The sequence below is a fragment of the Propithecus coquereli genome, unplaced genomic scaffold (assembly GCF_000956105.1).
Source record: "Propithecus coquereli isolate 6110/MARCELLA unplaced genomic scaffold, Pcoq_1.0 Scaffold876, whole genome shotgun sequence".
NCBI lineage: Eukaryota > Metazoa > Chordata > Mammalia > Primates > Indriidae > Propithecus > Propithecus coquereli.
Window position 1 is genome coordinate 197,863 of NW_012155018.1, and position 13,724 is coordinate 211,586.

Genomic DNA, 13,724 nt, shown 5'->3' on the forward strand with positions numbered 1-13,724 from the left:
TTGTTTTATGAAATGTCCCTTAACTTGGGTTTTGTATTCATTTCTCATTATGAGACTCAGGGTATGAATTTTTGGTAGGAATACCACATAAATGGTTCAGTCCCTTTTCAGAGCATCACATGCGGTCAATTTGCCATGTTACTGGTGATGTTTATTTCATCACCTGGCTAAGGTGGTGTGCAAGGCAGGGTTCTCCAGAGAAACTGACGGATAGGAGCTATGCTAGAAAGAGGTTTACTGTAAGGTATTGGCTCACACGGTTATGGAGGCTGAGAATGATCTGCTATGTGCAAGCTGGAGACCCAGGAAAGCCAGTGGTGTAGTGTGAGGGCCCGAGAGCCGGAGAACTGATGATGTAGCTCCCGTCTGGGTCTGAGCGCCTGAGAACCAGGTGCACGGAGGGCGGGAGAAGACGGATGTCCCAGCTGAAGCAGTCAGGTGAGAGCAAATCCAACCTTTCTCTGCCTTTTGTTGTATTCAGGCCCACAATGGACTGAATGCTGCCCACTCACGTGGCGGAGGCCATCTGTTTACTGAGCTGACCAACACAAATGCCAATCTCCTCTGGAAACACCCTCCCAGACATACCTACACACAATGTTTAACCAGCTATCCGGGCATCTCATGGCCCAGTTGACATATAAAACTAACCATCGCAGATGCTGTCTGCTAGATTTCTCTACTGCAAAGTTATGCTTTTTCCTTTGTAATTGATAAGCATTCTGTGGGTGATGCACTCAGCCTGGAGGGGAGGCACCTGTGTCTATTCCCAGTCAGCCCCTCCATGCCCCAAGTTAAGACTATGCCGACCTCTATCTCGACAGATTAGTTTTGCTTGTCTTTGAACTATACATAAATGGAATCACACATTTCCTCTTTAGTGTTTGGCTTTTTCTGTTCTTCATTTTGACTGTGAGATTCCATCTTGTCGCACATAACAGGAATTCTTTTTTATTGCTGTGTGGTTTCTCTTGCACGAGTACATCACAATTTATCCATATTCCTGTTCATGGGCATTTGAGTTGTTTCCAGTTTTTGTCTACTGTGCTCAAATTGTTTCTGATTCGGCCTGTGGTAATCCTTTCTCGCTGGGTCCTGTGCCCTTTTGACCTATTCCCATCAGTTTTTAACACATCCTTACTTTTTGGCTCAAGAAGATGTTTTAGGCTCAATCTTGTCCTTTCCTCGCCCTGGAATTGGAGTAGTCTCCAAGAAACCCTAGTTCCTTTTCGTTGGGGAAGTATTTAGAAAAGAACATCTGGGCAGTGGGTATGCCTAGTATCATTGAGATATCATTGCCTAAAGACCTTTCAGCAAAGATCAGAAATAGGTATTTTTTTTTTTTTAGACAGAGTCTTGCTCTGTCGCCCTGGGTAGAGTGCAGTGGCATCATCCTAGCTCACAGCAACCTCAAACTCCTGGGCTCAAGCAATCCTTCTGCCTCAGCTTCCCAGGTAGCTGGGACTACAGGCATACGCCACGACGCCCGGTTAATATTTCTATTTTTAGTAGAGATGGGGTCTCGCTCTTGCTCAGGCTGGTCTCAAACTCCTGAGCTCAAGCAATCCTCCCTCCTCAGCCTCCCAGAGTGCTGGGATTACAGGCATGAGCCACCGCACCCAGCCCCAGAAATAGGTATTTCTAAAAATTGTAAATTCATGTCAGTACCTCCAATTCCAATCCAATCCCACAGGGTTGCCTCCTTCCATTGCCCACTTATATCCTCCTTCTCCCTCCTTCTCCCACAGTGAGAATCTGCGCCTGAATTGTTATTGATAATCTGGGTGCTTGGAATATACTTTCTTTTTTGGAATGGTATCCCCAAGCCTCCTGAGTCAGGGTTCATTGCTCAGTTACAGCTCTCTGTCCACCATGCACACATGGCCTATGCCTCTCAGCCCATGTGTGTCTCTGTGCCAGGCTGCAAGTGTGTCACTCTAGAGCAAGAGGGAGAGGGCAGGAATAGGTCCTGCCCATCTGTTCTGCTCCAGATTCTTGCTGGCATAGACGCCTCCCGTCCTCCTGGCTACAGCACTTAGAGGAACGGATTATTCTTCCCGTTTCACAGCTGACGATGCCGAGATGCAGCATTAGACCAGGGCTGTGTCCTTGTCATCTCTGTGTGCCGCCAGTCCCAAGCCATGTCAGTAGGTGCTTAACATAGGTGTGTTGAGTGAATGCTTGGACAAGGGGCTGTACTGAGATCTTTCTAGAACTAGGCTGTTCTCAAACTGTAGTTTGCACATTTCTAGGTCCTGCCCCAGGAAAGTCTCTCTCTCTAGGTCTGGCACTGGCGCTGGAATCTGCAATCCAACGCTCCTCCAGACCCCGCCCCTTCTGCTCCGGGATAGCACGAAGCGTAGTTTTCACAGCACCTGTCCTTCATTACCTGCAGTCGCCTTGGCTATTTACTAACGTAAGCTCCAAGAGGGCCAGGCTTCTGCCGGTCTTCTATCTCGATGCGTCTGTCTCACGAGTCTGTGGCACAGATCAGGCGCTCCCTAAACACTGGTTGGGAGGACAATGAATTTTTAAGGTCACTTCTGGCTGGAATAGCTCCTGAGCCTGCGTTGAGCGCTCGCTGGATGCCAGAAGGGTGAGCTGAACGCGTGGACGCGGAGTCCAGGGCAGGAGTGCAGGGTAGGCGGACAGCGGGCCACGCTCGGGGTCGCCGTGGGGGTGGGGGTGGGGCGCGCCCGGGCGGCGCCGTGACGTCACGCCTGCGGAGGGCCGCCAGCGCCAGGCGGCGCCATGACGTCATACCGCGGCGGAGCTCCCGCGCCGGCCGGCGCCGTGACGTCACGCCTGCGGAGCGGCCGCCGCGCGCCGGCGGGACGCGGGCGCGTGCGGGGCGCGGGCGCGTGCGGACGCGGGCGGGCGGCGGCGGCAGCGCGGCGGCATGGCGGAGAGCGAGGCCGAGACCCCCAGCACCCCGGGGGAGTTCGAGAGCAAGTACTTCGAGTTCCACGGCGTGCGGCTGCCGCCCTTCTGCCGCGGGAAGATGGAGGAGATCGCCAACTTCCCGGTGCGGCCCAGCGACGTGTGGATCGTCACCTACCCCAAGTCCGGTGAGCCCCGCGCCGGCCGCGCCCGCCCGCCGCCCGGCTCTGCGGCGCCGGCGTCCGCCTGCGCCCACCGCCCTCCCCCCGGGACGGGGCGGGGAGGGCTTGGCTCGCACGGGGGAAACCGAGGCCGGTGTCCTTCGGGGGCGGCCCGGGGCCCGCGGCCGGGCAGCGTTCCGGGGAGATGGGGCCTGTTTGGCCGGCGCTGCCAGGAAGACGGGCCCAGGGCCGCCACCCACCCATGCCGTTCCTCCGTTTATCTGCCGGCTGTGTGACCTTGGACAGGTCACTCAACCTCTCTGTTCCTGAATCCCGTCCAGCCTTTGATGAGTGCAGAGTCCTGGTGATCACGTGGAAAGGGGGATAACACGAGTGTAAGGGCTGTCTGTACGTCCCTCTTTGCAGCGTGGGCTCCAGATGGGGGATGGGACCGGCCCTGCCCCGGTGCCGAGCGCTTTGCTTCGTGCGTTCTCTGGTTTCAGAGCTGCCTCCAGCACCCGGGCAGCACCCGGGCATTCGCATTTCCCAGCACGGACAGCATGTTCGCAACCACCATTTAAGCTAGAGATGGTCGTTCCCACTTTACAGTCTGGGCACTGAGGCTCAGAGAGGAGAGGAGGCTTGTCCAAGGTCACTCAGCCCGTGAGTGGCAGACCTGGGATTTAAAGCCAGGCCAGTCCGTCTCCAGACCTGACGTGAGAGGTGGTTGTGTAGTGCGCCATCGGAGGTTTGTAGGGAAAGGAGGTAGCTTTCCTGTTCTCCCAACGTGTCCTCAGGGTTTCCCTTATTGCCTCTGTGTTCGAAGCAGACTGTACATTGATTTAGAAGGTGTCTGGCCCTAAGGTCGTGGTGGACCAGCAGTGGGGCACGTTGCAGGAAAAGCTGTCATAGCTGTGTCTAGTCCCAGACACCCTTCCGAGAAAGGTCGGGGTAGGGGCTGTCAGTGCAGGGTGCTGGGCCTGGAGGTGGGCTGACTGTAGTCTAGCTGGGCTCCCTGGGGGGAGGGAGTGGAAGGAGACGGCGCAGGACCTGCTGTGGCCAGGGACCTTCCTTCACAGCAGTCCCCCAGCCCCTCCCCCACACGGTGGAGCCCCACAGGTGTGGACACTCAGAAGTTTTCAGATTTTAGAGAAATTGTGCACAGAGCGTCCATGCTGTAAGATCCCCAGCTGGGTTTGGGGTTATACTCTGGAACGACACATTGATGATATTTTTGCCATAAAATGTGTGAATATCCCCATTAAGTGGGATAAGTAAAGATTAAAGATAGTCTCATATCGGTTTAGGACAGGATTTGCCTTCAAATGAGTTGTGAAAAACTTGGTTTTCAGAGCTCTTTAGGATTTTGTAATTGCAGATGAGGTTTAAGGTCCTGTATTGCTCCTCCTGTTTCAGGGATGAGGCGACGGAGGTTGAGAAGTTAAGTCCCTGGAAGGGTGTGGGAGGCCCATGTGTCACTTGATGTTCGTGCTCCACTGAGGAGGGCTGGCGAGGAGGCTTGCTTGGAAAGCTGTGTACCTGGAGGTGGTGGGGGGTGCTCTGTCGGGACCCTGCATCGGGGCTTGGTGGGGTTCTGCTGGGACCTTTCTGGTCACCTTGGTGAGGATTGGTTATGTTAGTTTTAGGGAAGTTTTCTAGATAACCAAAAATCATATCATGTAACTTACATCTTCCAAAGACCAAGAAAAACACATCCGACCTAGACTTTTTAACAAGGAGAGTACCCACAGTGGCTCTTTCCCTTGGTAACAGAAAGCCCAGCAATGGCCTTGAAGACCCTTTGTGAGGTCTCTTCACACAAAGCCCTAGACAGCCACCTTTGTAAAACTTAAAAAAAAAGTTTTCAACAGCCCTTGTGGCCTCTTAGTATTTCCACTCTGTCCGCCGCCTGCCCGTGAGGGCTGGGCAGGGGACGACCCTGCTGGCACTGAGTGGGAGCCAGGAGCAGATGACGTTGGTAACTGGACTGCTGACTGCCCTCGCGGCCCGTGCTTTGCGGCTGACAAAGCTCTTTGCCTCTGTCCTCACGGCGGATTCTGCCCAAAGCGCTGTGAGGCAGGACAGGGCTAGCCTCCCATTTCACAGGTAGGGAAATGGAGCCTCTAGGGGGTTAAGTGCCTTCCTTGCCTGAGCTCATGCGGCTGGTGCGAGGCTGACTTGAGCTGACCGAGGGCCTTGCATGGTCCTCTGGTTAAGGAGAAGCAGAGCGCGTGGCGTGACGCGGCCGTTGTTCCCGGTTCCTTCTCCACCGGCTTCCCGGCGCTCTAGCCTGCTCTTTCCGACCTTTCTCGGCCATCCCGTGGGCGAGGCGGCGGGGGAGTTTTCTCAGGAGAGGTGGCCTGCTCTCGCTTTGAGGCCGTGCTCGGAAAGGATCCCCCTGCCTCCCACTGTTCGTGAAGTTTGTTATATGACGTGATCCAGGGATTGAAGAATTGGTCCTAAAAATCTGCCCTAAAGATTTCTTTCAGCTAGAGAAGAAGGGTCCTGAAGTCACCTCCGGTGGCAGCTGGTACAGAAGGGAAGGCAAGGCCGAGGGGCCAGGGCCAGGGCCAGTGGTAGAGCCAGGTGCTCTACCACTGTAACCTGTCAGGGACTCGTGTTCCTTTTCTTTCAGAGGCCCAGAGAAGGCAGAAACTTGCTCAGAGTCACTGAGGGACAGAGGCCAGGTCTGGTTAGGTCTCCTGCTCCACAGCCAGCCTCTGCCCTGCCCTGCAGGGGCCCTGTTGCCTTCGGAACGCCGAGGGAGGAGGGGGGATCCAGCCCTCTTTTGAGTATGCTTTATAACACTGGACGTGTCAGGCCACTTAGGGATTTTGAGGTTCTGTCACTGCCCTGAGTCCTCTCCAGGTGTCCTTCAGGTGGTCTGTTCACATGTCCTTTTCCTTGTCGTCCCTCCCCTACCAGGGGGATCTGCAGGAGGCCCCAGTGCTCAGAAATTAGGAACCTGGCTTTGGGGTCAGACGTCCTGGCTTTGAATGCAGCTTTGCTGCTCACTAGCTGGTGACCCTGGGCAAGTGACCCTCTCTGAGATGTGGTTTTGGTGGAGGGGGGAAAGACCGCCGTATCCCCCTGATGTGTGATTGTCAGGATGAGCAGAATGGTGGGTGCGAACCCCTAGCCCAGCTCCAGACGCATGGTAAGCGCAGGAAAGGGTCGTTGTTATTAACACTGACTTTGACTCCCTGAGCACCTGTTGTGCCCAGATGCTTTTCTGGGTGCCGGGGAGACAGAGGCGCCATGTGGTGTCTGTGCTCAATGAGCCCACAGTCTGCTGGGGAGAATGGGGGACGTGGTCGGCGCTGGAGTGGGGCGCGTAGCCAGGACTGACAGCTGCCCCCTTCACCTGCCCTGGCAGGGATCCCCGGGCTCCTTGGATTCCCAGTGCCCGAGTCTAGGAGATCACAGTGAATTTGCAGGTGGTCACAGCCAGAAGGGCCTGGAGAGTCCCTTGTCGACTCCCCCACTGGTGGGTAAATGGGTTCACGGGGGCTGAGGGCTTTCTGGTGGCCGAGGCAGTGAGGATTAGATCCCAGCCTTCTGCCTCCCGGCTGGAGCACTGCACTGCCACTGGGATTCTTCCTGGGTTTCTGACATTTTAGCTCAGATGACGTGTTAGGACTGTGCTGTCCAATACAGGAGCCTCTGCCCACAGGGGGCTATTTAAATTCGACGACTTAGAATGACCTGAAAGTAGAAACTCAGTTCCTCAGTAGCGTGCACCGTTTCCGGTGCTCAGTGCCACATGTGGCTAGTGGCTACCATGTGGGACAGCACAGATGTGGGATATTCCCGCCATTGCTGAAGTTCTGCTGGGCAGCACCAGTTAAAACCATGACGCAAATAGCGCGAGCCCATTGTGTTTTCTGAGGGGGACCTTTCTGTCATCACTGTCCTTGTTCATAACCGTTCATTCTGGCAGAGCCTGTTTGGTTCCAGCATTGTGGTAGTGTTGAATCCGATTGTGTACGTGAGAACATCTTGTCCCGGACTTGGTTTTGCTGACTGGTTATTTCCAACGGGGCAGAGCCCCATAGCCGCAGAGCGTCAGCTTTGGAGCGCCCACCTCCCCGAGTCTGTGTTCCGGCTGGTTCCGGCCAGTCCTGGAGAGCACGCGCCTTGTCTTGTCAATCGGGAGGGAAGGGAGCGAGGCCTGCCTGGGCCGAGTTCCATCCGTCAGCGTGTGGCTGTGGCTGAGCCACCTGATCTCTCTGAACCTCAGTTTGTTCCTGAAAAATGAGGGGATTGGATCTGATTGACTCATTTCAGTCTTAAGTTTTCAGACAACTTGAGGGTGAAGCAGCTGGGGGAAGACCCAGTGTGCAGGTCACAGGCAGGACCGATAGCCTAGTTTTCTTGGTGTGCGTGTCACTGTGCCCAGGAGAGGTGGCTTTGGGTGCATTGTCAGTGAGGTGACGTTGTCCTTGAGGAGCTTGCAACAGCATGGGGGAAGCCAGGATCTGGTGCTGAAAGTTAACTGACAAGCCAGGTGGTCGTTCTCAGGGCTGGCTAGAGGGCCCAGAATGAGGGTTCAGCTGGGGAGGATCTGGGAAGCCTGCCTGGAGGAGGAGGTAGCTTGGTGGATTACCCATTATAGATACCGTCCCACTCTCTACTGCATTTGGTCCTCGGGACAGCCCTGTGCTCTTGTGATTATTTCCTTTTTGTAGATGTGAAAATGAAGACCCAGCAAGGGCAAGGGCTGGGGTGGTATCACATCTGAGTGTACAGTTTGTACGTGTAGACCGTGGAGAGAAACCAGCCACACAGAGGGAAGTAAGAGGATGGGAGCCAGCATTCCCCCAGCACCTGGTCCGTGCCAGTGCTTCCTGGGTTCTCCCACGGGGAGGAGACTGCTCAGCGCCTGGTGTGTGGATGAGGAAGCTACAAGACATCAAGGGACCTGCCACAATCTAGAAGGTTCTGAGGTCGGGGGGATTGCCAAGCCCTTTGCGTTCACACACAGAGTAACAGGGTGTGCCGCAACACCGTGGCAGGTGACCTGCTTCCCACAGAGGTTGCAGAGGCCGGAAGAATGGAGCCGGCGGCTTTGTACCAGGATGCTGGGAAGCTCCTCTTTCCTTTCTCCGTTCTTCCTCTCCCTGGTTTCTTCCCCTTTCTCCTCTTCTAGCTGTTTACACGTAAGCAAGAGGCTTGAAACTGGGGAAGGGGCGGCCAGTCAGTTCCTGGGTCTGCTGGGGGATCGTCTCTCCCCATCACTAACCGGGCGTGGGAAGCGAAAGCCTGAATAGCTCACGGGATTCGGGAGAAAGAAGGGGACAGGCGCCTCTGGGGGCTCATCCTTCCGGCCTTGGTGGAACAGGGAGAGACCCCGCGTCCCTGTCCGAGCTTCAGGGCCGCATCCTGAGTTCCTGGTCTCTCCCGCCTCCCAGACGGAGATGACTTCTCCAGTGCTCCTCGTTACTCGCTTCCCCTGGGGGCGGGCCCTGCCCCTGCCGCCCCTGCCACAGTCTTAGGAGCCTTCCCATCTCCTGGAGTGTGGCAGGGCCTCCTCCTCAGCCCCTGTTGGGTTCATCTTTCACTCTGTAGCTGAAGCGATCTCCGAGAAGCACAAGTGTGACCTGGGCACTCCCTCCATAGAGCTCCGAGGGGGCTCCCGTCGCCTCCAGGGACGCCCGTGTTCCTCGGCCTGCCCTCCGGTTGGATCCACCGAATATAGACCGCGTCTCACTCCTGCACATTTGCTCCTCTTGTCTGGCTCATTGCTCCCCTCCCCTCCCTCCTCCCCTTCCCTCTGGTCACGTGACGGGGACGTCCCATCTTCCTGGTCCACTCGGCTGCTGAATGTGGGACTAAACGTCCTTCCCGGTCTCCTCCTCAGTGTCTTTCAGCACTGCAGCGCGGTCAGTCCCGTGCCCTCCGGCTTGCGCAGTTTCCGGTGAAATGTTGGCTGTGATTTTTTTCCTCTGGGAAATGTGTCTTTTCTCCTGGCTGCCATCGGCGTTTTCTCTTCATCTTTCATTTTCAGCACTTTGAGTATTATGTATCTAGGTTTTTTTGTTGTTGTTTTTTCATTAGTTACCTTGCTTGGGGTTCTCTTAGCTTCTTGGACCTGTGGTTTGATGCTTTTCATTATTTTGGAAAAATTGTGAGCCATTATCTAGTCAAATATTTCTTCTATTTTATCCTCTCTTCTTTTGAGATTCTAATTACATATATTAATATTAAGTTTGATACTGCCCTACAGCTCTTGAATGTTCTCTTCTGGTTTTTTTCACCCTCTCTCCCTCTCTCTTTTTTTTTCGAGATGGGGTCTTGCCATGTTCCCAGGCCGGCCTTGAACTCCTGGGCTCAAGCGATCCTTCTGTTTCTGCCTCCTGAGTAGCTGGGGCTATAGGCACAGCTTCTTTTTCTGTGTTCCAGTTTGGGTAGTTTCTGTGGACCAGTCTTCTGGCTGATTCTTTCCTCCACTGTGTCAAATCTGCTGGTGAGCTGTGGAAAGCATTCTATGTTTCTATCACTGCGTTATTTCCCTCTAGCATTTTTACTTATAGTTTACATTTCTCTGCTGAAATATTCCATCTGTTCGTGCATGTCGTCCATGGTGGCCTTTAACATGTTAATCAGACTTATTTTAAATTCCCTGACTCTGATTCTGTTGATTGCTTTGTCTCTTGACAGATAATTTTTTCTTGCCTTTCTTGTGAGTAGTACCTTTTGACTGCTGGACATAGTGTGTCAGACAGTGGAGACTGAGGTCAGCCAGGTTTATGCTTGGAAGTGAGCCAGCCTTTTCCCTGCTAGGACTTAGTATAGGGGACTGAGTTAGTCTAGTTGGGCTGGGCTGGGTTCTGTTGTTGGTCTGGTTACATTGAGTGACCACTGGTTTCAAATTCCTGCAGCTCAGGAAAGGGGCTGAGATTCCAGAGGGTTTTTCTCAACGTTCCTGCTCCACCGTCAGCTTTTGGTCTTCCTTGCTGGTCTGAGCCGCAGCAGAGTTTTCTCCCCACACGCCTGTCCCCCTGCCAGTGGTAGACTGCCCTTGCTTGTTACCTTGGTTTACTAGCGTGGACAGGAGGGTTTGGGGGTTCTCTGTTGTCTGGACTAACGGCAGTCTTACACAGGCTCCGTGTTCCTGGGTTTGGGTGGGGGCTTCCTCACTGCCTACCCTCCTCTGAGTGGCAGCCAAACCCTTCCTGCATGGTGGGTCTGTGCAGGAAAGCTTCATGTCCCTTCTCTAGCACCTGGGGGTCTCTGGCAGTCAGGGCCCAGGGACGGCTTCTTGCCCCTCTCCGAAGGGTAGAGCTTTGGTTTTTCCTTTCGCTCGTCTGCAGTCACATGGGGTCTTCACTGGTGCCCCAGGGGCGGGGGGGTGACAGTGTTTGCTGCCCCTCCCCCAGCGTCTTAAAGCCATATTCCCATAGGGAAGAAGGGTGCAGGCAGGGTCTTTTGCTTTTTCTGTAGCTGTGGCACTCTTGCTCCTGAGCACTTGGTGTAGGTCTGCGAAGAGCTGTGTTTGGGTTGAGCTCTGTCCTGGGTCTCTGGCCCCGGGGGTTCTGTGCTCTCTTGTAGGCCACAGTCGGCCTTTAGCAGTTCGTAAACATTTTAGCTGAATTCTTCTTTCCCGTTTCATGGTCCTGGCTCCTCTCTCTCCAGGCCGTGTCTCAGGTGAGCCACGGTGTCCTGCCTCTCTTTGGAGGGTCCATCTTTCCTGAGAGTGCAGCCCCTCGGTTGAGTGAAGCCAGGATCTTACAGTTTATCTGGCCTCTCCTGCGAGTGTGGGGGCAGCTCCTCCAGCTCTGTGCACCCTGGGGGGAAGTGGCCCTGGTGGTCCCTCCTGGTCTCCTGACCACCAGATAAGGTGGTGGACGTGTCTGCAGCTCTGGGAGTGTGGGACAGCGCATCGGACGATGTGACTATGCTGTGGTTAGCAGGGAGGCTCCCAGTGTGGGCTTCTGGAGTGTGTGAGTGGGAGCGAAGGGCCTGTTGTGAGGTAATGCCTTCCTAATGCGTGCTTTGTGGCCTTGCTGGCAATGGCAGGGACAGTGGATTGGGTGGTGGGCATTTGTCCTTCTCTCTGCCAGGTACGTCGTATTGTCCTGTCCATCCTCACAACTTTGCCATGAAATAGGCCATTTCCGAGTAAGCAACCAAGGCCCTGAGAAGAAACTGGCCAGGCCAGCTTGACTGCAGGTGGTATCTCCCTGGTCTGCTCCAGTGGGCCCAGCTTTGGGTGGCGCCAGCCCCGGGGTCATGTGTTGGGGTCAGCGTCTCCTCCGCCATTGTTGTCAGCACTGTCCATGCCGCCTTTGGCGCCTTGAGAGCGCTGTATGAGGAATTGCACGGCGTCCTCGTGACCGTCCTCACCTTACAGATGCGGAAACTGACACGGGGGCTGAGTCTCGCTCGGCGTCAGGAGGCAGCCGCGCCGTTTCCAAATCAGGCCTCCTGGATCCGGGGCCCACGTGGTGGTTCTGCCTCTCTCTGGGCTGAGAGCCCAGGCACGTGAGTGGGTGTGCTTGGGTCCTGGAGAGGGGCCGCCCCTTGGCGAGGTGGGCCGTGGCCTCAGAAGGCAAGGGCAGGGGAGGAGCCGGGCACCTGGGCACAGCCTGCTGGGCATCCCCGAGAGACGGCGTGAGCATAGCTCAGGAGCCTTCCCTCATGGGGCAGGGGCCGGTGTGTGTCCCGTCCCTCAGCCGTGGGGTTGCTCAGGGCGTTGGCTCCCCTGCACTTCCGGGCCTGCTTCTCCGTGACTGGTCAGAAAGCAGGCACAGGCGCTGAGGTCAGGTGCCTTCACGTGTAGGGGACACGTCCACCTGAGCTGTAGGTGACCTCCGTAGGTAGCTGGGGGGTATAGGATGGGACTGGCAGGGTCTGCTGGGGTGGGTTGTAGAGATCTAGGTCTGAATTTTGATTTTGGGCAAGGCACTGATTCTTTCTACACCGATCTTGGCCACACTGGCCCACGTGTCTGCAGGTTGTCGTGGGCTCTGCTTCAGCTGGTCCTGGCTGGGGCAGCTCTGCTCAGGTTCCCGTTTCTCTCCCTGGGACTGGCAGGCCAGCCTGGGAATGGCCCTCTCTTGGCGGTGGGTAGAAGTGCAAAAGAACAAGAGAGGTATGCAGAGGTCCACGTTGGCCACAAGTCACGTGGCTGTGCCCAGAATCACAGAGCAGGATCTGTATGGGGGGCTGTGAAGTCACATGGCAAAGACGTGGATGGGGCCAGGGCAGAGCTGGGGCCCCTAGTGCTGCACACCACAGCCCCTCTTCCCCAGGCCTTCAGCCGCTTCTCTCCGTGTCCTTAAGGACCCCCTTCAAGCGCTGTCTTCTGCAAGAGCCTTCACTGACTTTCTGAAGCACTCGTACAGGGCGGAGCTTCTCCCTGGGGCCAAGCCTCTCCCCCCAGGGCAGAGCCACCTGCTCTGCTGGCTGTGGCTGGCCCCGTGTGATGGTGCTGGAGCCTTTGGTGGGGGTCGTGTGCCCAGAACACAGAGCTAAGGGCCCATGAGAATTTCCCTCGGAGGAAGCTGAGGCCCAGAGGAGCCCTGACTTTTTCAGGCCCCCCAGAGTCACTGGCAGAGCTTGTCGGGAAATCAGGGCTCCAGGTCTTTGGGGTTCAGGAGCCAGGGGCAGTAGTCAGCAGCCCAGCCAGCGGGCAGGCCTGGTTGTGGGGCCGTATCTGCTCGACCTCCTCCCAGCAGGAGGAGAAAATCCCAGGCAGGGACCCATCTGCTTCCCCTCTGTGTCCAGCAGGGGCCTGGCTGCTGGAATGTGGGCTGGGAGAGGGGGTGGTTTGTGGCTGCAGCTCGTTTCCCTGGGGGCCAAGGGAGAAGCCAGCTGCCACTGTCATGGTGGGAGTTGGTCCCAGTGACTCCTCCCTCTGTCTCACCCTTGCTCAATCCCCAGCTAGGAGACAGTGGGGATTTTAGTGATCAGAGCTTTAGCCTGGAAGTGAGTTCATGTGGGGTGTGGCCTTGGTTTTGCTATTCACTTGCTTTGTGAGACTTGAGGCTGCACGTGTGTGTGTGTGTGTGTGGTTTGGGACGTGTGGTATGTGTGCTCTGTATGTGATGTGTGTATGTGTATGTATATTTGTGTGTGATTGTGTGTATGTATATGGTGTGTGTGTGGTATGTGTACTGTGTGTGTGGTGTGTGTATGCATATTTGTGTCTGTTATGTGTGTATATGTATATGGTGTGTGTGCGTGGTATGTGTGCTGTGTGTGTGTATGCGTATTTGTGTCTGTGTGATGTGCGTATGTGCTGTGTGTGTGCGTATGCATATTTGTGTCTCTGTGTGATGTGTATGTATGTGCTCCGTGTATGCATATTTGTGTCTCTGTGTGATGTGTATGTATGTGCTCCGTGTATGCATATTTGTGTCTCTGTGTGATGTGTATGTATGTGCTATGTGTATGTGTATTTGTGTCTGTGTGTGATGTGTATGTATGTGCTGCGTGTATGTGTATGCATATTTGCGTCTGTGTGTGATGTGTGTGTATGTGTGCTGTGTGCATATTTGTGTCTATGATGTGTATGTATGTGCTGTGTGTATGTGTATTTGTGTCTGTGATGTGTGTTTATGTACGTGCTGTGTGTGTGCGTATACATATTTGTGTCTGTGTGATGTGTATGTATGTGCTGTGTGTATGCGTATTTGTGTCTGTGTGTGATGTGTGTGTATGTGCTGTGTGTGTGCGTAT

At 55.1% G+C, this 13,724-nt stretch overlaps 1 protein-coding gene across 2 annotated transcripts in view; it reads left to right on the forward strand.

Moving 5' to 3' along the window:
* The first annotated feature begins 2,813 nt into the window (after nt 1-2,813).
* SULT4A1 (sulfotransferase family 4A, member 1) overlaps nt 2,814-13,724 on the forward strand; it is a 33,243-nt gene continuing 22,332 nt past the window's right edge. For both annotated transcript variants that reach the window (XM_012664236.1, XM_012664237.1), the window contains exon 1: nt 2,814-3,068. In XM_012664236.1, the coding sequence (XP_012519690.1) occupies nt 2,900-3,068 (169 nt within the window). In that variant the 5' untranslated portion in view covers nt 2,814-2,899. The remainder of the gene's footprint in view (nt 3,069-13,724) is intronic.